Raw genomic sequence first — 27,957 nt, 5'->3', positions numbered from 1 at the left:
AAAATTAAACAGAAAAAACCCCACTAATAATAATAATAATACCAAAACAATACTGCATAAATAGCTAGACTCCTCAATACAAAAGGAGTCTTTTTGAATGATATTCATGATATTTAATTACTTCAATAGCTATCAGTCATTCCTAACTAGTCGGTCCTCCAATATCCCAGAATCCCCCGCGGTCGTGTATGGTAAGTCGCGCATGCGCACTTGGTCCTCCCTCTTTGGCTTCGCACCTCTCCTGCTAAAATGGTGAGTGACTGTCTCCTGTGGAATAATCCACCTAAATCTGATCCATCGCGTTGAAAATGACCCGCGTTCATTCATTATCCTGCTCTACAAAGTGTGCGAAAGGTTTTCAGACTAATAGTTTTTAATAAAGAGATGTTTTTCGTTTGTATTTTGTACTTAAACATTTGCCCCTGGAAGAGCTCTTATGGTTGCTATATTCTGCGGTCCGAATCTATAATGGTGGCTATAACCTCGAAATAAGGCTTTATTCTTTAAAATTAATAAAAAATAAAATAAAAAATTACCAATATATATTTAAGTCCACACTATGTTTGGAACGTATTTATGATGGCATTGTAGCTAGCTAGTTAGCTAATGTTTGCTAAGTTAGTAGCAGCTATGTGTAGTTAGCAAGCTAATCTAGCTAGCAGGGTTGTTGGATGGAGTGGTAATGTCTTCCTGACTTTTTTGCTCTGTGTGTTCATTTATAAACACTTAAAAGATATTTTAATATAGCCAATCGCCGTTTTCCCACATTTCATGTATTTTGACTAGCTATAATTATGGACACTTTGTGATTGGTCTGAAGGTTCATTAATATTCTCTAACAGCAGCTCTGAAAGTAGTTCCGACTGCGAAGCAAATCACTTCATTTGTATTAATATGCTCATTCACTACATTATCGTTTTTATAATAACAAGCTGATTCATAGGGATTTAACAGATTACATAACCTAAGACTTAGAAATGCATTCGAACAGGATGTCATTTAAGGAAGAATGTATAATCAATGTGTAGTTTGCTGTAATGAAACGTTTAATGTTTATGGAAGGAGTCTCCAGTGTCAGTAATTTTTTTCCCCCACAATGGTGGAAGTCTAAACTTTTTTTCAATCTTCATGAGAGCAAGAAATAGTGAGGGAGTGACTGTTTAAAGCTGTTATAATGCAACTAGTCAAATATGGAAATAGAATAGCTAAAAAAAAGTGTAATCTGTCATTTGGTAATAAAATAGTAATTTTTAATACGTAAGGATGTCCTGTCAGACTGGTAATCACACCCTGCAACACAGCACTTCCCATTGTATCTTTATTCCTTACTTACTAACCGTAACTGTGTACTGTAGTTGTCCAGTCTATCAGTGTCTAAAAATATTTCAATAAAAGAAACACAATGTACAGGATTCACACTTTACTCATGTTGTAACCATCAAAGTGATTTAAGTTTGAAGTTAAGTAAATAAGCAAACCATTGGTTTTAATTTTCCTATTTCTTTGCTGCTTGTGTGTGCAGGCCAAGCGCACCAAGAAGGTGGGAATTGTTGGGAAATACGGTACCCGTTATGGTGCCTCGCTCAGGAAGATGGTGAAAAAGATTGAGATCAGCCAGCACGCCAAGTACACCTGCTCCTTCTGTGGCAAGGTGAGTGATCAAAGAGGATAACTGAAATAATGCCATGGCTGGTTCATGGTCAGAGCTCAGTGGTCTTGTGCAGGGCTGGAACAGGATGGAATTGTTAAATGCATCAATCCAGGTTTCACCAAGATGCAATGTTTGTTCAGGAGTGCTAAGTATTGGCACATCCTGTTCCTGATGTCCTCTTATATGTAGTCCTAATCAGAAGTTAGTACTTATGAGAGTGAAGTCTGTGTTCAAATGGTGGTAGGGTGTAATTTTGTATTTTTATTTATTTATTTATTGAGAAAAGTGCATCAATGAATACAAACTGAAACTCTAATCAACCTAACCAAATTACAAAAGAACCTGTCCACCTTGGACGCATCATTCATATCTGTGCTGACATGACTTTTTTTTTTTACTTTCTTTTTTTTTTTTTAAATCGACATGTCTGTAAGTTGTAAAGTTGAAGCTTAAAAAACTAGTAGATGTGTTGGTATGCATTACAATTCTTGTCCTGTATCCCTGTGCATGTTTGTGTTGGTCAATATATTGCGCTCTCAGCATAAAATACATCAGTCCTGACCCGATCCTGAGTTAGTGTTATTGGCCGATATTATGTGCTATACGGTAGTCAGCTTCAGATCAGTACATCACTAGCTGTAAAGCATGTCAAATCTAAGCTTTTTTTGAACTTTATGGAGTAACAAGAAACTGTTAAATTTGGAAAAGATCTTAAAGATCTGGATTTCTTTTACAAGGAAAGGGTAAGAGCAAGAGCCCTGGATATAATGATTCATGATTTGTTATTCAAAAGCCTCTGCTGCAGTGCTGAAAGCTGACCTGCAAGTTGAGAGCAAGAGATTTAACTTATACCGTTCATAAGAAAAAGGTAAAATATATATTAATGTATTAATCCAGAAACTGACTTAAATAGTTAAAAAGTTGCATCTCACTTTCTGACTTGGATACAAACGTTCTCCAGTGTCTGTGTCCACCTTTTTCTTTTTAACCTGTGTCTTTTCATCCTCTGAACAGTTTAAGATCCTCAGTTGATAGAAGTACAAGGGTTTTTTCTTTTCTCTTTCCCAGGAGTGCCAGATTGTTTGGCCAATCTTTGTCCATTTTTCAAATTTGTCATTCACGGCCATCTTTAGAACAGGTGTGGAGAACTACAGGCTCATATTTTTTGATCTTTTAAAACTAGTTTGTAGATTTTTACCCTGGTTTTGAGTTGCTACCTTGCACCCACATTTCAGAGGAAATATGTTCTGGAACATTTACATGAAGCTTTATTTACCATGCACAGCTTATGATATTTACAGCTTGGTTCTTGTTGAGAGCCTCTTTCAGTGTGCCTTGGAAATATTTGTAACTTATTTTGTAATATTTTGTCCCTTTCTCATCTGCTCATGCAGTACTACAGTCGGAATTTGAGTGTATATAGTGCAATACAATGGCAAGAATTAAGTTGAACACTTGGCATCTACTACAAGGAGTGGTGGGGAAAAAAAAGTGCTTTTGGCTTTATGAGGACTTAAATTATATTTCAGTGTAACTGATTGTAAGCCAAAGATCCACATCTTACGTATACTTTTTTTTTTTTTTTTTCCTTCCTTCCCCCTACTGTTTTAGACCAAGATGAAGAGACGAGCTGTTGGCATCTGGCACTGTGGTTCCTGCATGAAAACTGTTGCTGGAGGTGCCTGGACATACAAGTAAGAATGTGCATTGTTTTTCTCATAAAATGTGGATTTATAGAATTTTAACAGTAACATTTGTTACCTTTTTGATTAAAGCCTTTTTAATTCTCTTCCACAGCACAACGTCTGCTGTCACAGTCAAGTCTGCTATCAAGAGACTGAAGGAGATGAAGGACCAGTAAACTGGGACTTTGTTTTTGTACAGATTAAAACCACCTTGTCTCGGACTCTGCATTTTCCATGTGGTTCATTGGAACATCCCACAATAAATTTAAGTCTTGAGCGAGATTTTGCTTCTGATTCTTTTTTTATGTATTAAAGCCAAAAATGGACCAGAATTGTCTTGATTTGAAGACGAGTTCTATTCACCAGATTAAAAAAATCTGAAGTAAAGATTGTTTTGCAATGGGCATTTAGAAATCCTATATATATATATATATATATATATATATATATATATATATAACACCAAAATGAATATAAGGTCTAATCTGAAAGTGTTGAAATTTAAGGTACAATGTTTAATGTATGTAAATATGTATTGATTAATAATTACCTGTTATAGTAAACAGGACGGAGTTCATTGGAAGGAGAATTGTGTACCAATGAGATAAATGTTTCTTTGCTGTGATAATTGCAGTGTAACGGTAAGCCCCTTAGGATAAAAAAAATATATATTTTAATGCAACATTGGATGTACAGCTTGCAGTAATGCAGTTACCCATTGCAGTCAATCACATTAAAGCACAATTTGTTTTGAATTATTTAAAAGTCTATAAAACCATGTAGAGGTTTAATTTGTGACCAAGGTTTAGGGTCCTATTCTGAAACTCTGTCATGTGTATCTCTTGAATTTAGACTGTCTGTCTACTTTGGGAGGCCAGGTGGTATAGAGGGTAGCAGTGCCACCTCAGCTCCAGGGTCTCTGATTTGATCCTGAGTTCAGGTTAATATCTCTGGAGTTTCATGTTCTTCCCATATTTACATGGGTTTTGTCCCATCTAAGAACATGATTATATATGGATTAGATTTGCTAAACTGTTTCTAGGGTGTGTATGTAGATGATGCCTTGGGTTAGACTTTGTCATTCACAGTTTATTTCGAATATATTTATGGGTTAGGTTCCAGATACATAAGGACCCTGACCAGGATAAAGAAATTACTAAGATGAATTTACATCAGTTTACTGTGTAAGCCTTTTAAGGCTACTTGGTAGATTTGCCCAATATTTCTCTAGATTTATTAAAATATTTTCAGTCCCACACTACCCCTAGAATTGTCTGTACACACCATATAGTTTTACACCACTAGGCACCACTGTGTTATTTAAGTCATAGCCTAAATTACTAGACTTTTTGTAAGGAGAGTGTTTCACTATGGCAGGGTTGCCAATCTGTTGTTCTGGGAGACCCCATGAACGTTTTCACTGCTTTAAACATATAGGTCCTGGGCAGGGGTACTGTAGACGGGATGATCATAAAGACCCCGAGTAGACAGAGATCCAAAGATGTCCAGAAGAATAAAATTTATTCGGGAGAGATGGCCTGAAACTGCTGCCTCTGATCTTAGGTGATTGAAAACGGCAACAAAAGAGAGGTATTTGAAGCAGGAAAAAAAGATGAACAGAATATGGGTGTAAACATATTCGAGTGGCAAGACAAAAGATTGCATTGCACTTTATTTTGATTAAATCTCTAGGGATTTAACATTTTAAAAAATCTCTAAATTAGTTTAACATCGTCGCATGTTTTGTTCGTCTACACTACCATACACATCATTTTCACTGCTGTCGCATGCTTTACGCGTCACTTCCGCGATACACGCGGGGTTTCTTTTTTCAGGCTTCTCCGTGTTTAGAGCGGACTAGCACGTTTTATATCATAGTGTTTAATTTATTAGAGATAACAGCTTTGGTTCACAGTCATGGCGGCGGCACCTGCAAGTGGAAGGAAGCGACTCATGAAGGAAGAAGATATGACCAAAGTGGAGTTTGAGACCAGTGAAGAGGTCGATGTTACGCCGACGTTTGATACGATGGGCCTGCGGGAGGACCTGCTCCGCGGGATCTACGCTTACGGTACAATCCGAGGATTGAGGCCTGCTCCAACGCTAGCTAACGTTTCGTTATTTTGAACAACCCGCTGTATTAAAGCTGAATTTCTACCCTAATGTAGTTGTAATGGAACGTTTACATCATTAATTTGCATGAGAGATATTTAGCTGGAATAATTTTTAAATACATTGTTTTCTGTTTGAAACCTGAGGTTGCTAGTTTGCTAGTTAGCAAGTTAAGATGGCGTATTTTTTTCCCTCACCCGTATTCAGACAACCGCCGGTTAATCTCACACACTACGTTTACACGGACCGCATGTGTTTGCATGAGTCGCTTTTAAAATACTCCTTTCATGTACCCGTTTGACATGTTCTAGAAAATAGTTCGATTTACGTCACCGCGCAACACCATCCGACGTTCCCTCCAGAATTTCACGTATAAACATACAGTTCGTCTTCGTTATGGTACCGTATACAGTTTGGGGTGTTTTTATTAAAAAGAAATTACGAACGGTTCAAGTGCGGTTAATTATTTGTCATGCTATACGTGCTAATAGACAACTGCTTTAAGCCATGAGCTGCGTTCCAAACCGCGTACTTACCTTCTATATAGTAGCCGAGATACATGTATTTCGCCTACTATATATAGGCCTATAGTAGGTAAGTACGCGGTTTGGGACGCAGCCGTGCTCTCTTGTTTGCCGTAAGACGGTTGAGCACTGCCGTGTGTGTACGTGTCCTGTCGCAAAATGCGGTGAAAACTCACACGACGTTAGTAATGCGATTGTGTGTACATGTCTGTAATGCACCTCTATAATGCGACTAAAACAGGAATACTCCATGTCTTAATTCGATTTGTGTTTATTTCGAGTATGAGTTTAATCAGATTAAGGTAATTAAAAATTGCTGTTTACATGCTAGTTTCTTAATCATAGTATTGTCTTAATCAGGTTAATATTGGATTATTGTTGTCCATGTAAACGTACTGACAGTTGAGACAGTGTTTGTTAGAATATAGGTGTGGAAAATAATGTAGTAAGGACACTAGCTTCATTCTGATTTATTTAGCTAGCTAAACACAGCTCAAGCTTCACTGTTAAAGCAGCAGCTAATATTATTCTGTGTTTACATGGACAACAATTTCTTAATTACCTTAATCCTGTTAAGGTCATACTCAAAGTAAACACAAATCGAATTAAGACGTAGAGTACTCCTGTATTAGTCGCGTTATCGGCGTGTATTACAGACATATAAACACCTTAATCACATTATTAATGTCCTGTGAGTTTTCACCGCATTTTGCGACAGGACACGATCATACGTGGCAGTGCTCAACCGTTTTACGGTAAAAAAGAGAGCACGACTGTGTCCGAAACATGTATCTCGGCTACTCACGTATTGCATGACAAATAATTAACTGCACTTGAAGCGTCCGTAATTTTAAATAAAATAAAATAAAAACACCCAAAACTGTATACGGTACCATAACGAAGACGAACTGTATGTTGATACGTGAAATTCTGGAGGGACGTCGGACGGAGCGGCGCGGTGAAGTAATGACGTGTGCTGTTAATCAAACTACGTTCTATAACATGTTTAACGGGTACATGAAAGGAGTATTCTAAAAGCAACTCATGTAAACACCTTAATCACAATATTGTCTTACTCAGAGTAAAGTCAATAATTAGATTACTGCTGTCCATGTAAATGTAGTCTGTGTGTGTGTGTGTGTGTCTCCCCTCATATGTTCTTATATGAAACCTGCAGGTGTTCATTTATCACTGTGGGTTTAATTCGTTGTCTCTGGTCGTTAACACAAACGGGTTCTAAAGTCTTAAACAACATGGACATGTTTTACTTATTTGTTTTCCTATAGGCGAGTGTGCTACATTTTTTTGGTGTCTGTCACAACGATTAAACACATGTTCACCTAATCTTTTGAGATCTAATCTAAAAAATGCAAACTTCTGCTTTTTGTTTAGGTTTTGAGAAACCATCAGCTATCCAGCAAAGAGCCATTAAGCAGATTATAAAGGGGAGAGATGTCATTGCTCAGTGAGTTGTTTTTTTTCCCCCAGTTTATTTTAAAATCAAACACTGTGTTGTATAGAGGGTGTGCACGTGATGTCACGGTGGGTGGAACTCGCCGCAGTCATGCCCACTAAGTGGCAAAAAGACAGAGAGCATCATTAGTGTATAGCGAATTCCACGAAAACACAGAAAAGGGCCTGTTCCGGTGGGAGAGTGACGTCAATGCCTACCCTCTATAACTGATAGAAATGTGGGTAGAGTAGCCAAAAATTTTACTCGCGTAGAAGTAAAACTATTTATAAAAAGATTTACTCAAGTAACAGTAAAAGTAATAATGTTGTTAATTACCTGAGTAAGAGTAATAAGGTATCCAATGAGAGGACTACTCAAATAGTAAGTTACAAGTTACTTCAGAGATGATTAAAATGAAGGGAGAATCCTGAATCTCAGACGACGTGGAGAACTGTAAGTCACACCTCTCCTTGAAAGTCTGGGTTCAAAATGAAGCAGCATATCCCAGTCCTGTGATGGGTACAATAACACAGAACCTCCCCCCGCACACTTTCCCAACAGTTGACTCTTTATGTTCACAACAAAAACCTGTCCGCATCTGCATTTAAACAATTTTTTAAACAAGCCTAAATACGATCGTCAGACATAATGAGTTAAAAGTGGGCTATAAACAAAGTACACCATGGTCGCATGACTTCAACGTCACTACCATGAAGCTTTATAGCACTACAGTTTGAAAAGAAAACACTATAAATTGATAAATCTACAAGTTGGAAAGTTTGAGTTTGGATAGTTTGCAAGAGCGTGAGTATAAACATAACAAGGCTGTAGTAGATGAGTTTTCCTGTTCGACGTGATGACGTTTAATTTCCCCGACAGCCTCTGTAGTCCCATTTAGCCACTTGTTAGTGACCTCCTTTTTCAAGACACGCAAAAGCTTAACAAAATCACGCGTGGGGTATTACTGATTGTATTTTATGTCGTAGAATAATACGTGAAAATATCTTATACTTGTTAACCGCAGACCTTATTTCAGGCATTTAAGCAAAAACCCATTAAAAAGGAAGCCTATTTACTTCAGGACTATTGAACCAGAAGTGTAAAAATACTAACTCATTTCCAGGTTTTAGGACTCATTTTTACAGCACTCTATTCTAGTTAATTTAAGAGGGTGCAAACTTCTGCTTCATCTATTTCATATCAAGCATCTGATTTTATTTTTGTTCCCCCTCAGGTCACAGTCTGGTACCGGTAAAACAGCCACGTTTTGTGTATCAGTGCTGCAGTGTCTGGACATTCAGGTAGTTAAACATGTTGCCCTGCTTCGCTGTAGTCTTCCACTTGTGTGACACTCAGATGCACCGCTTTATCTGTTGCTCACTTTGCATTCTCCCTAATGATAGGTGCGTGAGACCCAGGCGCTAATTTTGGCTCCAACCAGAGAGTTAGCTGGGCAAATTCAAAAGGTAAATAGATTTAAAAAATATTAATTGTTAATGTTATGTATCGGGCAGTGTCTCAGATTCACCAAAGTGCTTCCTCATGCAGTGTTTAATGCTGATCCTGTTTTAAAGGTTCTTCTTGCTTTGGGTGACTTCATGAACGTCCAGTGCCATGCCTGTATCGGCGGCACAAACGTGGGCGAGGACATCAGGAAGCTTGATTACGGTCAGCACGTTGTAGCAGGAACCCCTGGCAGAGTGTTTGGTAATTGTTCTTATATTTATTGCAGTATTAAGTGCTTTTGATATAGTTTGAGTCAAGGTGGTGAGGTATGACCATTTTCATTTCCTCCTGCAGATATGATCCGTCGGAGAAGTCTGAGGACACGTGCCATCAAGATGCTGGTTCTGGATGAAGCTGACGAAATGCTTAACAAAGGTAGAATTGTTTTTTCAGAACCAGCTGCTTTTTAGATGTTTCAGCTGAGCTGGACTCTAGACTTCTGTAGGCTGTTCTTCAGATTTGGTCTGATCTTTGTGTGCAGGTTTTAAGGAGCAGATATATGATGTGTACCGGTACCTGCCTCCTGCTACTCAGGTGGTTCTGATCAGTGCCACACTGCCACATGAGATCTTGGAGATGACCAACAAATTCATGACTGACCCCATCCGCATCCTGGTCAAGCGGTAAGGAAAGAGTATCATATCTTTTTATGAAATAAACAAAATTGACATTTAGATTAATAATAATAAAATAAAAAATTCATGTAAAAACAAACTGACTGAGTAGCTTTCTAAAAGTATAATGTTCATTTACTTTTTTTGTTTTTCATTTTTTCCTTTTCAATGTTTAATATATCTTATATTTTATAAATAAAAGTGATTTTTAAATAAAGAAAAAATTAAATCAGTTAATTTTAACAACACTGTGGCGATTTGTGAGCAAACCTATACATCGTGTTCCATGTTGTGTATTGCAGGCCTGCGAATTTTGCTGTGATATTTTTGTAATATCGCCCAATCCTACTTTCCATTATTTGTTACCTTGTCTATTTTCTTCTTTGAGGGGACAATTTTTTAATTTGCCGTTCCTGTGTGCAGTGATGAGTTGACGCTGGAGGGAATTAAGCAGTTCTTCGTGGCTGTGGAGAGAGAAGAGTGGAAGTTCGACACACTGTGTGATCTCTACGATACGCTGACCATCACGCAAGCGGTCATCTTCTGCAACACCAAGCGAAAGGTCAATACCACATTCCCACACTCTAAAGCATTCATAAACATAACGCCGTGCTCACGTCGGCAGTCTTGCTCCACTCAGATTGCTTGGTTGGTCATTTGTGGGCAGTTATTAATAACTTATTGCCTGTTGCCATGGTTTTATTGGTAGGTCCATACAGTGATGCAGTTGACAGTATATCCAGAAGCTTGCAGAATCCAAAATAAATAAAAAAATTTTGCATCTTCAAAGCAGACCCCCTTTTTACCTAGAATTTCCAGAAATGTATTCTTAGCATTTTCTCAACTGATTTCTTGAGGAATCTCCCTGAGATGCTTTTTAAACAGGATTAAAGTTGTTCACACCTATGCCTCGACACTTATTGGCTGCTTTTCGGAATATTTCGCTCCGAGTCCTACAACACTAATTTCAAATATTTAATCATACACTCTCAGATCAAAAGATTTTTAAGATCATGTGAAGGTCTACCATATTTAATCCTTATTCCCCTAATGATTCCATATCTGTTTTTATTTTATGTAGGTGGACTGGCTGACTGAAAAGATGAGGGAGGCAAACTTCACCGTGTCCTCTATGCACGGAGACATGCCCCAGAAAGAAAGAGAGTCCATTATGAAGGAGTTCCGATCTGGAGCCAGGTAATACGTCAGCCTGATCGGCTGAGCTTCAGATTCCCATTCTGGTGCCTTTATGCATCTCTTCCTTCATGACTGACTCTAGGAAGAAACACATTTATGAATTCTAGCCAATACTGAGTTTCTTTAATCTACTGAATTATTTCAATTTAAATTTAGTATCACCTAACAATTACTTAAACTGAGCAACATGTTAGACAGGATCATTTATTAATTTATGGTGTAATGAAGTTAAGGTTTTTTTTTGTGGTTTTTTACACCACCAAGGGCTTAATATGTCTGATTATATGGTTTTACTTTAAGATTAAGAAGAATTAATTGTAGTTGAGGGCAGCGCTAGGAGCACTGTTTGCGTACCATATATACACACACATACAGAACAGTCTGGAAAAACTGTTGATAAAATGGAAGTGTGGAATCAGCAGCCATCAGTTAGATCGCAAATTTTTGAATATGCAGTGAAGAAAATAAGTCCCTGTAGTAAAGTTTTGGTATTTTGTGTGTTCCGGTAGCCGAGTGCTGATCTCTACAGACGTGTGGGCCAGAGGGTTGGACGTGCCACAGGTCTCTCTCATCATCAACTACGACCTGCCCAACAACAGAGAGTTGTACATCCACAGGTATGAAGTCATCTTTATCAACCTCTATTTGAGCTCTTAATCCAGGATTATTAATCCACCATATAACAAGAGACCATCCTGCTCTTCTGCTCCTGTCACCTTGTTATTATACATTTTTATCGCAGCACTGTACAATGCTTGATTCTGGTTGGCCACAAGGTGTTGAATGATCTTCTGTAGCAGCACCTCTGACAGTAGTGCCTGATGTAATTCAAATCACACGTTTATATCAATGCAGTCTAATCTGTTATCATTTCTGTAGTAACATCTTACATAGGGAATTGCATAGTGGATGCTTCACCATATCCATATGCATTTAGATCTGATTGTTGATGTTTTCTGTGAAGAGAGTTGTTTAGCATTTTTGGAAGGAGTCTCCAGGATCAGTCTTCTCTCTATTGTAAGAGTAAATATCGAGTGCGGTACTCTAGTCAGTCATGCAGCACGCGATGTGAAAACGATTGATGTGGAAGCCGGGAGTGTAATGGGTGCTTCTCTCTCTCTCTGCAGAATCGGACGATCGGGTCGTTATGGCCGTAAGGGTGTGGCAATCAACTTTGTAAAGAATGATGACATCCGCATCCTCCGTGATATTGAGCAGTACTATTCCACACAGATTGATGAAATGCCAATGAACGGTATGTTTACAGTGAACTTCCTCTATACATTTAAACTGAGTTCTGCAGCATATCAGTGTATATCTGACTGTCTTTCAGTTGCTAAATGATACTAAACCTTTCATTAATATTAGCCTGTTCATTTTGTGATGTATACTTTTTTTTCCTTCTCCCCCAGTGGCTGATCTGATCTGAAGCTGTTATGGGACTGAAACACGGGATCATCTGAACCCTTTTTATTTAGTCTTTTTTTTTTTCTTCAGTTTTATTTACTGTGGTCTTTTTATGTAGACAGGAGTTACTCATATTGTTGATGGATGGGATGCTCTCTGTAGCTATTTACTGTGAGGTTTTGTAAATAAAGAATCTTTGTTGGAACCTTTCATCTCTCTTCATTTGGAAAATAGCAGTCAGTAATAGATTGTCTGATCATTTTAGATCCCTGAGTCTCACTGCACTCATGTACACATGGTATTCTTCATGTGGTGTGTTTGCCATCGTCAAAATCTCACAGAAGGAAGGCTCTTGTCTTCACCTCCAAGAGGTAAACGGCCACAACCTGTCTGCTGATCAGAAAGGGAAGTATTAGCTAAAAGTCTAATCCTCACATGAGCCAAGGGTCAGAACACAGACAATACGCTGTCTTTCACTGTAACACTGTGAGCAAATGTAGATATTTAACATAGTAGAATTTTCTCTGGTATGAGAGATTATAATGTTCTAACAGACTCCTCTATGTATTACAAATCTGATCCAATATCAATCTGACAACATAGTTTCAGTGCTTCTCTTGTATATCTCTAGTTAGTGTTTTCTTGCTCGAATGCACCAATTGTAAAGTTATGATGGGCTTGATAGTGAGCAGAATTGGGGAAATTCTAAAGCACAATGCAATAAATAAGGGTCATGCCATAAAACTGACATGAGGGTAAAATTCCAGAAAAAGGAATTTTAAAGAACATGCCCACTCATGCTGACATTACCATCAGACATAATGGCATATGGGTCAAAAGATAACATCTCCACTCACACATGAGTTATGACGCTTCACATTTAATGTCTGGCACATGTAACAAGGACAAAAAAAAAATCAATAAAAAAACATCTGAGATGCCAATAAATAAGTTACAGAGTTTGAAAGTAATCAACAATTTAGACCAAGCTCTGGTAACTTGATTATTTAAAGATAACTCTTTAGTCTAATTTGAATCCAATCAAAAAGAATGATTCAGAACACTGAAGAACCTTTTGGCAGAATGTTCTGTGGATTGATGAGTTGAAAGTGGAACTGTTTGGAAGACAGGGGTCCTGTTACATCTGGTGTAAACCAAACACAGAATTCAACAAAAAGACATCATACCTATGGTGAAGCATGGTGGTGGAGGTGTGATGGTGTGGGGATGCTTTGCTGCTTCAGGGCCTGGGCAACTTGCAATAATTAAGGGAAACGTGAATCCTGCTCTCTACCAGAAAATCCTAAAGGAGAATGTCCGGTCTTCAGTCCCTAAGTTGAAACTCAAGAGCAACTGGATTCTGCAGCAAGACAGTGATCCAAAGCATCAGAGTAAATCCTAGTCCTAGAAGTAAGTGATTAGTTTTTCACATTAGTGATAGGTGTTGGATAACTTTTTTTGCTTCAATAATAAAAAAAAACACTGTATGGTGTATTTACTCCGGTTGCCTTTGTTTTATGTTGTATTTCATTTGAAGATCTAAAACTATTTAGTATAAGATATAGACAAAAACAGAAAAAATCAGGATTCACTGCAATGTTACATTTTATTGCCAATGATTTATATACATTTGAATGACTGCAGTTTTCATAGAGTCACTCATAACTAAGTAAAAGCCACACATAGACAGTAACAGTTTGTGTTAAGCGTTACTCCTGTAGATGTAACACCTGTACCACCACACAGAATCATTCATCAAATAAGTAAAGAATACAACCATGGGTCTGCTGTTACAGGAAAATAATGAACGATGTGTGGTATGATGCAGCCTGGTGTGTAACAGAGTTACTGTTTCTACCCTGGAGTTGATTATTTTTGTTTCTCTTATATAAACATTCCTACAGCAATTTGCCAATGATTACAAGTGCTGATTGTTAATAGTTAAATATAATATTATGGAACGATCATGAAATGAGTTAAATCATTTAAGCTTTACATTACATTACATGGACCTCAAACAGTTCTTTCCTCACCATCCTCTCTTTTTTCTATTGAGAAACGGGACAGCCCGCTGTCCTGAACATTCTCCCATGGTGTAAAACTTAAAAGTAAATAGCTTTACCTCCATTACAAAGCTCTGACACTGGAAACACTGTCCTAAATGTTAAATAAACATTTTACTGAAGCTGCACCATATAAATGATATTTTTTTTAATATAGAAAATTAATTAACACCTTCTGACCAATCAGATTTGAGAATTCAATAATATTAATATTAAATATTAATTAATAATATTTCTTTGCACAAAAGCAGTACAAGTTCCTGAAAAATGTTGTGTCTTTGACAGCGCTCCCTTATGGAATCAGGTGCATCTAAGGATTATCCTGAAGGCACTTCCCTCAGATCCTATTAGCCCTGTGATCCCATTAAGGACAGAAACACTGCAATTGGCTGGCCAAAGTAATAACCTCACATTAAAAAAAAACAGCCAGTGTCCCTCGTTGTCCTTTATATTTTTGATGTGTATATCTCTGGACATGTTATCATTATATGTATGTTAAAAGCCGTGTGACGATATGAAAGCAGTTTGCTGGCATGGTTAGGGTCTGTTTGTCCCTGAGGCAATGCAATGATTATTTTAAACAGCAGCACAATGACTAGGGTAATTTATTATAACTACAGCCCTAGTGGAAAATCCATTTTATGCATTTCTTTGCTGCACATGTAATCTGTTTAAAAAGAGAAAAAAAAAACTATAATAGTACAGTGTCAACTGACTGTAATATATTTAACATGACCATATAGTTCTATGTGCCTCACTCCCAATGTTCCCGAGAGACTCCCGTTCTCCCAGTGAGGATTAATAAATGAATATACAGTAGTTCTATGTGTATACTTATGTTTAGCATTTTTTAAAAATGGTATATGGTTATTGAAAAATGTATGGAAGTAGTCTCCTATGTCAGCACTTTGTAACAGTCAGTAAGTTTCCAGATATTGGAAAGTCTTCAGTATAGAGGATTTTGTACTTTTTGGTTTCTCAGTAACATCACAAGCTGCATTTAAATTTTTATATATATATATATATATATATATATATATATATATATATATATATATATATATAATTAAATTCAAGAGGGATAGGAAAAAAAGAGAGGCTGAAGAAGGACGAAACAGTTTACAACTGCTATAATGTAAGTGAGGGGAAATATGTTTGGAGGAACCCTATCCAGAGTGTACCCCACCTTGTGCCCGATGCTCCCTGGGATAGGCTCCAGGTTCCCCGTGACCCAGTAGGATAAGCGGTATAGAAGACGGATGTACTAAATGTAACTAAATGTAACTACAAACATAAAAAGCATAATGTATCATTTATTACTAATTTTTTTTTTTTTAACATTTACTGGAAAATAATGAAGGTTAGGTGGTATGCATGTTTCTTTATCTTGCATGCTTCATTAGTCTTCTTGCAATTGGTCATGTCCTGCCAGCACTGCGTATGTCATGCATGTATTTTGCACCATGGGTCTATAGGAGAAACTTTAACATCATACCAATCTGTTACTGTTTATTTTCCTATAATAGTACCCCCTGTTAGTGTTTTATTCCTTACATACAGAGGATACAAAAGAGGTTAGAGACAGTTTTTTCTTCACTCACCTGCATGACTGAAGACAGTTGGATTCCCTGAGCTTCACATGTCCAGCTCTCATCTCAGTGGTATTTTTAGCTGTGATTTAGCTGTGTGTGAGAGAGAGAGATAGAGAGAGAGAGAGAGAGAGAGAGACAGACAGACAGACGGACATTATGAACTGGCTCGGAGCCAAACTGCACACTACTGCAGGTGTGTAACTGTTCAGGCATACTATTTAGTAACCTTGGGTAATATGCAGGTTTGGACCTAACCCTCCAATCTCTCTGTGGGAACAGCAGCAGGGGGTCTTACTGGCTTTTAACTGGAGCACTGAAACCTGAGGAGCTTTAGTCATGTCCTCTACCGGAGCTCTGGAGGCCGTGAATATCCCATGGAGGAACAACAACTTCAGCCTGCTGAGTAAAGATGCGCCGCTGTCCGACCAGGGAGACACGATCATCGGAGTTTACCTGCTGCTGCTCGGTAACACATTCATCACAGAGTGAAGGTTCTTCCTTCAGTGTGATCGATTTAATAATCCATCGAATTATACCATTTATTATTTTTTTTTAAATGCAGAAACTTTTGTCCATAAAAAGAACTTTGTCCACATGAGGTTTCTTTATTTTCTTTATTTAAAAAAAAATTATTATTATTATTTAAATGTATTTATTTACTACAGACAATTACAACTCTGTTCACAGTAGATTAAATAAAGAGAAAATGTGTAATATTTTAATTCATAAATTGTTAGTTTATTAGAGTAATTTATCTAGGAAAATGATAATTTTGTATACAAGATGTTCTTACACAATGTTCAGGTCAGAAGAATCTAATTTCAAGGTATTGAAGGTGATTGTCTCTTGGTTTTGGTTCTCTATTCTATATAGAACCCTACAACAGATGGTCTGTCTGTCTGTCTGTCACTGTGATGCTGACTGACATGGCGCATCTCTTACAAGTAAACACAAATTGTCTCACATCTGATATTTCAGACACCAGAAGCTTTCAGAGTTGGCTCGGGCACTAAGATGTTAGTATTGAATCAGTATCATGTATCCGAACTCTGATATCAGCATTGTATATATATATATATATATATATATATATATATATATATATATATATATATATATATATATATAAAACCCAAACAAACTGGGATTGTGTGTGAGATCATTGTGATTGATTGACTAACTAACTGATTGATGGACTGATTGATTGAGTGCAGAGAAGGTTTTAACTTTAAGTCCACGAGTATTCTCAAAAATATAACATCTTATGAATGAATACAGGATTTGGTAAAGTTTGGTATCAGCTGCAAATTAAAATTTCAGATGATGCATATTAGAGCAGAACAGATTGTGTAGGAAGTACAGTATTCTTCATTCAGCTCTGTCTTGTGCTTCTCAACTGATGAAGATTAGTGGGCTTGGAAACACTTCAACAACTAAATGTGATATTATTCATATCTGAGAGTGTAATTTGAATTATGTTTCCAACAACATATCATAGTCATGTTGATGATGTACATCACAAATATATTCAAAAGACTATTGTCCATGTATACTTATTTGAAATATTACTGTGTGTGTGTTTCATTTCACAGGTTGGCTGTCATGGTTTGGAAACAGTATAGTGATCTTTGTCCTGTTGAAGCAGAAGGCGACTCTGCAACCCACAGATTACCTCACTCTTAACCTGGCCATATCAGACGCCAGCATCTCAGTGTTCGGATACTCCCGTGGCATCCTCGAGATCTTCAACGTGTTTCGGGATAACGGATACCTCATCACATCAGTGTGGACCTGCCAGGTACAGGAGTGTGTGCTGTGTTATAAAGTTTACAGAGAAAGGAAAAAAGGGTAGAAATAAACGTTATATTTTCCTTTAAATGATGGCTAAGTGCACAGTGGCTTAGTGGTTAGCACGTTCGCTGTGCTAACCACTGGTGTGGTAGACTGATTGGAATATCCAAAGTGTCCGTAGCATAAGTCTGTGAATGTGTATGTGATTGTTCCCTGCAATGGATTGCCACCCTTTCCTTGTGCCTGATGCTCCTTGGGATAGGCTGCAGGTTCCCCCTAACCCTGTAGGATAAGCGGTATAAAAAAATGGATGGATTTATATAAAGGCTGTACTTTTCATATAGAGGCAATATCTAGCTTTGTTAAAAGCCCATTAACACCATTAGACCTGTGAAAAATCTGGACTTCCACTCTCCTCCACAGAGCTGAGGGTCTGGCGTCAATATCCATAATGTGCCCTAATGTAGCATCCTGATCCTGTTAAAAGCCAAATAATGACTCCCATTTGCACTACAAAATAACACGTCTTTTATTTGAAATGATTACACGTCTATGTATAGCACAGAGACAACAGCTTTTCAGTGGACTGTCAATAGCTGATTTGTACCTCATTGCGTATGTTTTTACACTAGGTAAGAGGCTTTTCAGTAACATTAAAAAGACTACAGCTGGTTTTTGAGCTTCGAGTTTTTCCATACTTTGGGAGTTTTTTTTTTTACATGATCCAAAAGATTAAGATTATTGTTTCATAACAAATTACTACATTTTCAGAAACAGATCAATATGCTGTAGCACTCCCTGCTGTGTCTGCCAGTAAGTATGTATGTATATATATATGTGTGTATGTGTGTGTGCGTGTGTGTGTGTGTGTGTGGGGGGGGGAATTAAGTAGGATTTTGCTGGGTAAATACAGACTTAAATAGCTGAATTAGACAACACGTGTTAGACAGGGACAGGATATACTTAGCAGGTGTGACCAGTCAATCTGTCATTAACAGTCTTGACAGGATTCAGATTGACATAATTGTTCCTGACCTGTACCTGAATACTGGCTGGCCAATAAATTCAGCTGAAATTAAAGTTCCAAACATCCACGAAACAACCACCAAACATACTTTATATTGCTAATGACTTACATTCTTTATTTATATTGTTATTTATGAGAATACTGTGAAACCTATCAGTGAATCACAGATGCTTTGGGACTGGTTCAGGGGCTCTTGTGAAGATTGTTGGCATGGAGGTTAATACTGGTCTGTAAATGTGTTTTTCCAACAACAACAACAACAACAACAACATCTGTCATCGAAAACTCTATTAAAATTGTGGTTTGAATTAAAGAGGATAGTCCACAGGCAAAAAGTATATAAAGGAGCTTGAAATGTTCTACATGGAGGAGTGTCCAAGATCCTCTACAAAAGATAGGAAGAGTGCTATTATCATCTTCACAGCTTTCACTAAATATTACTTGTCAGGCTACAGACATTTTGCAAAAAGTTGGTCTGTTAAGAGAACTTTGTTTATATATATATATATATATATATATATATATATATATATATATATATATATATATATATATATATTTAATTGTTTGGAGCCCCTTTATGTTTAAGCAAAAATTATTGAGTAAGTTCATGAAAGGTGACAATAAATCTGTATGTTGAATTATTGACCATACATTTTGTATTATGGTGAAAATTTTATTGTGGAATTGGTATCTGTGAGAAAATTTTCATGCAAGTCTTCATATGCGTGTTGCCTTATATGAGAAACAAACATTTTTTTAAATTTTATTATTATTATTATTTTTTAAACACGTCTGTGTGAGACATCACTGAAATAAATGGACAGGCCTTTAGAAACTATACTCATCAGGAGCTTGTCAGACATGTTTCATTGTTGGTCTAGTACACCTGGTACACGATTGACTCATCTGTTCCAGTAGATCCATTCATAATACAAATAACAAACCAACAAATAGTTGCTGGTATAAACAAACACCTTGACATTTTGAGTTAGCTTTTTTAATGTATTTATCCTGCTGTCATATTAAATTTTTTACATTGTAACATGATTATGAGGATGATGATAATGACTGCATTAGTAGTCTGAATACGAATCATTTGATGAGTGGAGCAGTTTTCATTCAAATATATTATCTCTCATACAGGCTGTTGTGTCTCTTTCAGGTGGATGGCTTCTTTACTCTCCTCTTTGGCCTGGGTAGCATTACCACTTTAAGTGCCATCAGTGTCACCCGATTCATAAAGGGATGTCACCCAAGCAAAGGTAAACTGAAGGGTTATCCTACACTCACACTAGCATGTGACAAACCAAACGACAACCATATGTTATCTTGTCATATACAACCTGCCATTAAATGTGTATAGAGATATTACAAAGAAAAATAAGGCTGAGAAGGAGTTAGCAGAGATAGTTGGTGCCGTTCATGAAAAATATGGAGCTAGTATAGTTAGATTGCTTTGCTAATCTGCCAATAAACTAGTCTGAAGCCTAGCATGTGAAGCCAATTTTCACAAAGACGCTATCCAGTGCCATTAGTATTGGTCACTACATGCCCACAAGAGACAAACTACAAATGACACACGTGACTTGTCACTTACTAGTGTGAAAGTAGGATTTGAGATGTACATCTATATGTACACATATATATTAACAAGTTTTGCTAGCCTAGCTACCTTGAGTTAATCTGACAGGACTTTGAAAATAATTTTGTATAAGTGTTTTTTTTTTTTTGTATAAAAATAATAAATGTGCAAGATAGATAATATGACATAATATGTTTCTTAGAGGAATTGTAAGTCATATTCATACATGTTCACAATAATTAATGCTATCATTAACCAACTGACTAACAGCTAAATGACAGGATTTCTGAGAGGATTTTCTTCTCCCCCCACCTCATATTCATAGATGTTTGTTAGCCAGTTAGCCAAAGGTTTTTTTAAAAAATCTTTAACTCAGTAAATGTTCATTATCTTCACTGCCCACATCCAGCTAGCTAACCTGACAGGATTTAGGAGGATTTGTAACTCCTGGTAAATAACTCCTGGTTATTTTCAATAACATTAGACATCTAGCTCACATGGACTGACAGGATTTCAGGGAGGATTTTAAAGACATATTCAGAAATGTTTATATCATCACATTGATTAAGATATGCTTAAAAGGCATGTACTTGAGTCCATCACCTAAAGTCATGCCCACCATGTCATCCATTGTATAAAGAACTGCTTCAAAACGTCTCTGCTATAGTTCACTGTTAGCAACATTGAAGACTGTATGGTAGGAAATGTTTGTTTTATACTTTTTTCCGCCCTTAAATTAAAGTAGGTCTTTTCTCTTCACAGCTCACTGTATCACAAACAACACTGTAGGTATGAGTATCCTGTTTATATGGATTTCAGCTGTATTCTGGTCTGCAGCTCCACTGGTGGGCTGGGGAAGTTATACAGGTCAGTATGATACGGAAATGACCTACATCATTTCATATCATGCATTATTATCATTCCTTTAGACATATAACAAGCTCAATAGTTCATTTTAGGCTAGTAACCTCTAGATCATATGGAAATGTCAAATGAGAAGAATTAAGAGCTTCACGAATACATTGTTCATACACCAGACCACAAGGCAGAGGCAAAAACACTGAAGGGTAGTGATGATAGAAACAAATGTTATGATTCTTTTTAAACCTTGCATACATTTGCAATGTAGCTCACACATTCATTTTCTGTCATCATGTGTTGGATTTAGGTCCTGTGTTCAGAATTAATTGCACCTCTGCTGCTTTGTATACATTAACTCTGTTTATGTGCTTTATTTCTGACAAAGCAGGTTTATTCTTATCTATTAACTTTAGGTCAAAACACCCAATACAGTACATCCAATATATAAAGCCTAATGAGAGGACTAAAAATAAGCCAAGCATAGTAGAATTGATTATTTTTTACACTGCTATAGCACGACACACCTCTATGTTATGAACAGGGTCTTTGAACAGAAAAAACATATAATGTTCAAGAGTGAAATGTAATGCTTTTTAAATTTTTTTGCGCTGAGTTTGCAAGTTAAACTCTTCGATGCCAAGTCACGAGAGAAATCTGTGTTTCAAAACATTAAATTGGTTTAATGAAATTGAATCGTTTGAACCGTCAAAACTAATGAAAAAACCCCAAGGAACTAGGCTAGACCAATAACGGCTTAGAGCTGCAGCATTAGATATTCAAGACTTCACAAACATACAGAAATCCACAGAGGGGTATAAACACAAAAGCTGAGGCGGTGTAACAAAGTCGCTCAGATCCTTACACTTGCCCATTTTTCCTTCATCTAACACATCAACTTTGAGAACTGACTGTTCACTTGCTGCCTAATATATCCCAGCCTTTGACAGGTGCTACTGTAACAAGATAAGCAATGTTATTCACTTCACCTGTCAGTGGTTTTAATGTTATGGCTGATCAGTATATAGTGAAAACTGTTAATACTTAAATCTGAATATTGGCAATTGCTCCAGTTAGAAGATGGCACAGATAAAGGACTTCCTCCTACACCATGCCATGGTTAAGTAATATGTTGAATATGAAGAGCAGAAAGATTTTACAGGATTTCTTGCTGAACCCCTGCCAGGCTTTAATCAGCAAACTCCTATTGAATATATAACACTTTACTCATTTTTATGCCTTTCTGTTAAAGTTATCATTAGACCAGTTAGAGATCTACTAATAAATTTTTCTCAATCTATATTTCTGCTTCTACAGATCGAGGGTATGGTACCTGTGAGATTGACTGGGCCAAAGCGAATTACTCCACCATTCACAAATCCTACATCATCACCATCCTGATCCTTTGTTTCTTTGTTCCTGTGTTCATCATGCTGTTCTGCTACGTGTCCATCATCAACACTGTGAAGAGAGGCAACGCCATGTCAGCAGACGGAGACTTGACTGACCGACAGAGAAAGATTGAGAGAGATGTTACTATAGTGAGTGGGATTTGAATTACCCAGGGTGTATTCCCACCTTAAGCCCAGTGTTCATGTAAAGTCTTCTGGTCATTCTCTTAACATTATTATTTGTAATCACTTTCATATATTGGCTCGATGATCACCCATCAAGAAGTAGACGAAATCATCTTATAAGTGGAGATAGAGACCTCTATATCAAAGCCTTTATTGTGTTTGTGTTTCAGGTTTCAGTAGTCGTCTGTACAGCATTCGTCCTGGCTTGGTCTCCGTATGCCGTGGTGTCCATTTGGTCAGCATGCGGCTTTCATGTACCCAGTCTGACCAGCATCTTCACCCGGCTCTTCGCCAAGTCTGCAAGCTTCTACAACCCACTCATCTACTTCGGCCTCAGCTACAAATTTCGCAAAGATGTTGCTGGGCTCATGCCATGCACCCGGCATCGCAATGATCCAGTCAAGCTCAAACGCTACACACACGTGAAGGCCAAAGGAGACGAGCATCACAGGTACAGAGCTGAAGGACATTACGAGTGCATTCCTGCTCACCAACAGGCCAAGAAGGAGCCCCAGGCAAGAGGAATTAACATTGTACCCAGCCCTGACTCCGGTTTGTGCAGCCACCCCCGCACTCCTCCTCCATTCACCAAGCAGGTGCATTTCATTCAGATGCCCGAAACATCTGAATCCCTCGAGTACGAGTCTGACAGACTGTAGAATGTGGTGAATCAATCTGTAACTATTCTGTTTGGAATTTGAAAACACATGAAAAACATGACCAGTAGAACTGGAAAGCTATTTTTGTATATGTGCAGTATGTAACTAATGAAAAACTAAAAGATTTGGTCCAGTTGTTCTTGTTTTTTTTTTAACCTACTCTTCATTCATGCATACATATACATACATACCCACAATGAAATCTGACTACATTTCGATAGTGGTACCACTGAGATTTAGCCCTCACTTCATCTCTATCTATAAAAAAAAAAAAAGAGTGATGCAGCAGAGATTTAGTCCTTTAATCAAGCTCTCTCAGCTTCTTATCTATACACTCGGCTCAACCAAATCAGCTTCAAAAGCTTCAACTTTCATGCTAGTACCACAGTCAACGTCAAAGCGCTCGTTATCTCGTAGATTGCTAACTAGCCAAGTGTTTGCTCTAACGCAATGCAAATGTATCATATTGGCGCATTGTAGACTGGAAATTTGGGTCCCACACTGGCTGTCTCAACTATGTCTATGCTGGATTTTTCATTAATATGACATTGAACGTTGCTGGAAAACGGTGAGTAAAAAAAGAAGCTATTTTATTTTTAGGACCTGAAAGTGAAACCTTACTGTTTCATGTGTACCCTCATGTGTGAGAATGTTGGGAAATTTTTTCTCTCTCCTATTAACGATCATTGTTCCTGCACTAGTAGTGTTCCACTGTGATAGGAATAATGAAAATACAGCAGAATCACTAAACAAACCACGAATATCTCAATATAAACATATTTAAGAGTGGTCGTTTTTCTTTACGTGGCTTATTCTGTCACTTCATACATTATTTAATTAAACTGTTGGTCAGGTTTCCTATGCTGTTATTTATCAGGGTCATTTACATGTCTAGACAGTGTCTTTCTCCAGCTGGATTCAGGTCATTTGATCAGTGGAACATTTTCAGTCAGCTGAAATAACCACTGGGCCTTTTTTAATTGAGATCATGACGCTTCAATTCAAAACTCAAAGGTAAATTTATTTTTGTACAATTTAAAGTAAAGTGGAGTCACTTGTAACACTATCACTGGCTCGAATCAGCAACAAACTAGTGTTGATGCTCACTGTGCACATGCTAAGTAGCATCCTCTGTCTGCTTGCAGGAGAAATGCAAGTTAACCACAGCGCAGAACAATTTACTGTCAGAAGTCAGATTTTAAAGCATGAAAGTAATTTCCCTCTGCAAATTGATTTAAATTATGTGTTCAATTGTATGGAAATGAAATCAAATGAGCTAGTTTTGATCACTGTCTAGTTGACTAGCATGCCAGATTTCAAGATGGCTGACAGTTGTGCAGTCAGTTGCAACAGTGTTAACATTACAAGTAAGTAAGATATTTAACCACACGCGCACACACACATTCCACTTACTTGAATAATTGTTTCCTTACTTGGGAAAACCTCATGGCATATGGATGAATAACAAAGACCTGAGCATATTTTCCCCTGAGCTATTATTCATGTGACTGACATATTTGTGTATCATGCAGTGTCCAACATTAATGCACCCTCATAAGAATACATTTGCACTGCATGGTACAAACATACTACACAAGCTCTTTACATGATAAAATAATTAGCAAAAAAACCCCAAGCCTTTTATCTCCCACAAACTTAATGAATTGAGATGTTACTCATGGGGCTGGTTGGAACATTTTGGTACATTTATTTAAATTTTTATTCAGTGCTGTGAAAAAGTATTTGCCCCATCCTGATTTCTTCTGTATTTGTGTGTATCTCATACTAAATTGTTTCAGAAATGAAAACAAAATGTAAGATAAAACAGAGGCAACCTGAGTAAACACAAAATACAGTTGTTAAATGATAGTTATTTATTGAAGCAAAAAAAGGTTATCCAATATCAACTGGGCCTGTGTGAAAATGTATTTGTCCCTGTAGTTAGTAATCCCCCAAATCTATGAAACTGCATTCATAATGGGGTTCATTTGGACTAGACACAACCAGACCTGATTACTGCAAACCCTGTTCAATCAAATCAACACTTAAATAGAACTTTTTCAACAGCATGAAGTTGGTTAAAAGGTCTTACCCAGTAACACACTATGCCAAAATTGAAAGAAATTCCAGAAATGATGAGGAAGGTGATTGAAATACATCAATCTGGGAAGGGTTACAAAGCTATTTCAAAGGCTCTGGGACTCCAAAGAACCACAGTGAGAGCCATTATCTCCAAATGGAAAAACTTCCCTGAAGTGGTCGACCTTCCATAATTCGACCTTCCATAACTCCTCCAAGAGCACAGCAACTACTCATCCAGCAAGTCATAAAAGTGCCAAGGACTCTTGCATCAATAAAGGTCAGTGCTAACCCAGAACAACGTTAAGACTCGTCTGAATTTTGCCAAAACACACCTTGATGATCCTCAAACCTTTTGGGAGAATGTTCTGTGGATTGATGAGTTGAAAGTGGAACTGTTTGGAAGACAGGGGTCCCGGTACATCTGGTGTAAACTATGCACAGAATTACATAAAAAGAACATCATGCCTACAGTCAAGCATGGTGGTGGAAGTGTGATGGTGTGGGGATGCTTTGCTGCTTCAGGGCCTGGGCAACTTGCAATAATCGAGGAAAACATGAATTCTGCTCCCTACCAGAAATTCCTAAAGGAGAATGTCCGGTCTTCAGTCCGTAAGTTCAAGAACAACTGGATTATGCTGCAAGACAATGATCCAAAGCATCGGAGTAAGTCCTAGTCCTAGAAGTAAGTGAAAGACTGATCTACAGTTATCGGAAGCGTTTGGTTGCAGTTATTGCTGCTAAAGGTGGCACAACCAGATTTTAGATTTTAGGGGCAATTAGTTTTTCAATTGGGTGATAGGTGTTGGATAACTTTTTTTAAAAACGGTAGTGTTTACCGAGGTTGCCTTTGTTTTATGTTGTATTTAGTTTGAAGATCTAAAACTATTTAGTATGAGGTTTACACAAAAACAGAACAATTGTTTTTTCACAGCACTGTATGTCCTCTTATGTTAACATGAGAATGGTATTTATTATAAATAGTTACCAGACAAAAGTACCCATCACACTGAACATGTATACCCATCATGTATATAAAAAAAAAAAGACAGAAAGGTGACTGTTACAAAGAAAGGTGATTGCTCTTGGTGTACACTCAAGACTGAAAGTGAAATTGACAGATTGGACCGTTTAATTTCCAAATAGATTTTTCAAATAAAATAAGACATTGGCTGTAGATTCATTCATTTTCCACACCACTTATCCTATACAGGATCATGGGGGAGCCTGGAGACTACCCTGGGGAACACCCTGGACAGGGTGCAAACCCATCGCAGGTCACAATTGCACACAACGGACAGTTTCCAATCAGCCTACAGCGTATAATCTTTGGATTGGTGGAGGAAGCCTCCAAAGCACAGGGAGAACATGCAAGTTCCACGCACACAGGGCGGAGATTGAATTCAAACCCCCAACCCTGGAGTGCTAACCACTAAGCCACCATTTCTCCTGTCTATAGATATAATTTTAATAGCTTAATAGTTCTTTTTTTACTTAACATCTCAAATTTACACGCTGGTCATTTGTATAGTTTATCTTGTATATTTGCAACTGTAGAAGATTTAAACCGTCTGGAAATTCAAATTCTTTTGGTGGAAATGAAACATGCTTAAGACGCCCTCTACTGGCAGAAATAATCCACTGCAGCTCCAGATATTTTCACTGTGTTCTTTGGAAAAAGGGGTCCTAAAGAGGTTCCTCTTGAAACTTTTCATAAAACAGAACCTATATGGTTTCCCCAGATGGTCAAACTGCAGGATAACCGTTCCCAATTAAATTCATTTTGCAGTTGACTTTATGATAGAGTTCCATGCAAAAGAGAAACATGTTTCACCTCAGGATGACTTGAAGAGAAGAAGTTCCTATTACTGTACTTTCCAGTACAATAGGTATTGGAATGGCAAGGCCAATTGTATTGATTTTGAGATCAAACAATGAACATGAGAAGATGGATCAGAATTTCAGCTTTTATTTCCTCATATTTACATGCAGATGTGTTGGAACTCAACCATTTTTCTCTCATGTAACTAACAAGTGTTTCTTATTGCTCAGGTGTGCCCTGTTAGATTGACTGTTTAAACAATTAATAGATCTGAATGTCTACTCTTGATTTGAGTGAAGGGTTTTACCTGTGAAGACTGCATTTGTTGTTAAAAAGGATCAACCAACTTGAAGATCAGAGAGCTGTCTATGGGAGAAAAGCAAGCCATTTTGAAGCTGAGAAAAGAGGGAAAATCAATCAAAGCCACTGCACAAGCATTTGGTTTAGCCAATACAACAATTTGGAATGTCCTGAAAAAGAAAGACACCAGTGGTGTACTAACAAGCAGACATCTAACAGGTCGGCCAAGGAAAACAGTAGCAGTTGATGACAAACATTGTGAGAGCTGTGAGTCAGTGACATCGTCTACACAGGGCAGGGCTGAAGATATCACAACCCACTGTTAAAAGTAGAATTTGAGAGCAGAAATATAGAGGCCATCCCACAAGATGCAAACTACTTATCAGCAATAAGAATCGGAAAGCCAGACTGGAATTTGCAAAGAAATAGAGAGATGAGCCACAAAAGTTCTGGAA

At 37.5% G+C, this 27,957-nt stretch overlaps 3 protein-coding genes across 4 annotated transcripts; all 3 read left to right on the top strand.

The window, feature by feature from the left end:
- The first annotated feature begins 195 nt into the window (after positions 1-195).
- Positions 196-3,618, top strand: rpl37a (ribosomal protein L37a). The gene is made up of 4 exons (XM_053634122.1): positions 196-252; positions 1,523-1,651; positions 3,263-3,345; positions 3,449-3,618. Exons 1-4 carry the CDS (start codon positions 250-252, stop codon positions 3,510-3,512), a joined length of 279 nt encoding a protein of 92 aa, XP_053490097.1. The 5' UTR covers positions 196-249; the 3' UTR covers positions 3,513-3,618.
- A 1,526-nt stretch (positions 3,619-5,144) lies between these two features.
- On the top strand, positions 5,145-12,354 carry eif4a3 (eukaryotic translation initiation factor 4A3). 2 transcript variants are annotated; one of them, XM_053634117.1, is made up of 12 exons: positions 5,145-5,407; positions 7,365-7,437; positions 8,660-8,726; positions 8,829-8,891; positions 9,000-9,132; positions 9,226-9,306; positions 9,413-9,554; positions 9,969-10,107; positions 10,627-10,742; positions 11,252-11,359; positions 11,870-11,997; positions 12,155-12,354. In XM_053634117.1, the coding sequence occupies exons 1-12, from the start codon at positions 5,254-5,256 to the stop codon at positions 12,169-12,171; spliced, it is 1,221 nt and encodes a 406-aa protein (XP_053490092.1). In that variant the 5' UTR covers positions 5,145-5,253; the 3' UTR covers positions 12,172-12,354. The 2 variants fall into 2 exon arrangements, with proteins under 2 accessions (XP_053490092.1, XP_053490093.1); XM_053634118.1 differs by lacking the exons at positions 11,870-11,997; positions 12,155-12,354 and adding an exon at positions 11,485-11,565.
- A 2,975-nt stretch (positions 12,355-15,329) lies between these two features.
- Positions 15,330-23,391, top strand: opn6a (opsin 6, group member a). The gene is made up of 6 exons (XM_053634797.1): positions 15,330-16,270; positions 17,397-17,602; positions 19,788-19,887; positions 20,970-21,074; positions 22,383-22,606; positions 22,813-23,391. Exons 1-6 carry the CDS (start codon positions 16,141-16,143, stop codon positions 23,299-23,301), a joined length of 1,254 nt encoding a protein of 417 aa, XP_053490772.1. The 5' UTR covers positions 15,330-16,140; the 3' UTR covers positions 23,302-23,391.
- The last annotated feature ends 4,566 nt before the right edge of the window (positions 23,392-27,957 follow it).

The sequence above is a fragment of the Ictalurus furcatus genome, chromosome 10 (assembly GCF_023375685.1).
Source record: "Ictalurus furcatus strain D&B chromosome 10, Billie_1.0, whole genome shotgun sequence".
Classification (NCBI taxonomy): domain Eukaryota; kingdom Metazoa; phylum Chordata; class Actinopteri; order Siluriformes; family Ictaluridae; genus Ictalurus; species Ictalurus furcatus.
This window is presented reverse-complemented; position numbering and strand designations above follow the sequence as displayed.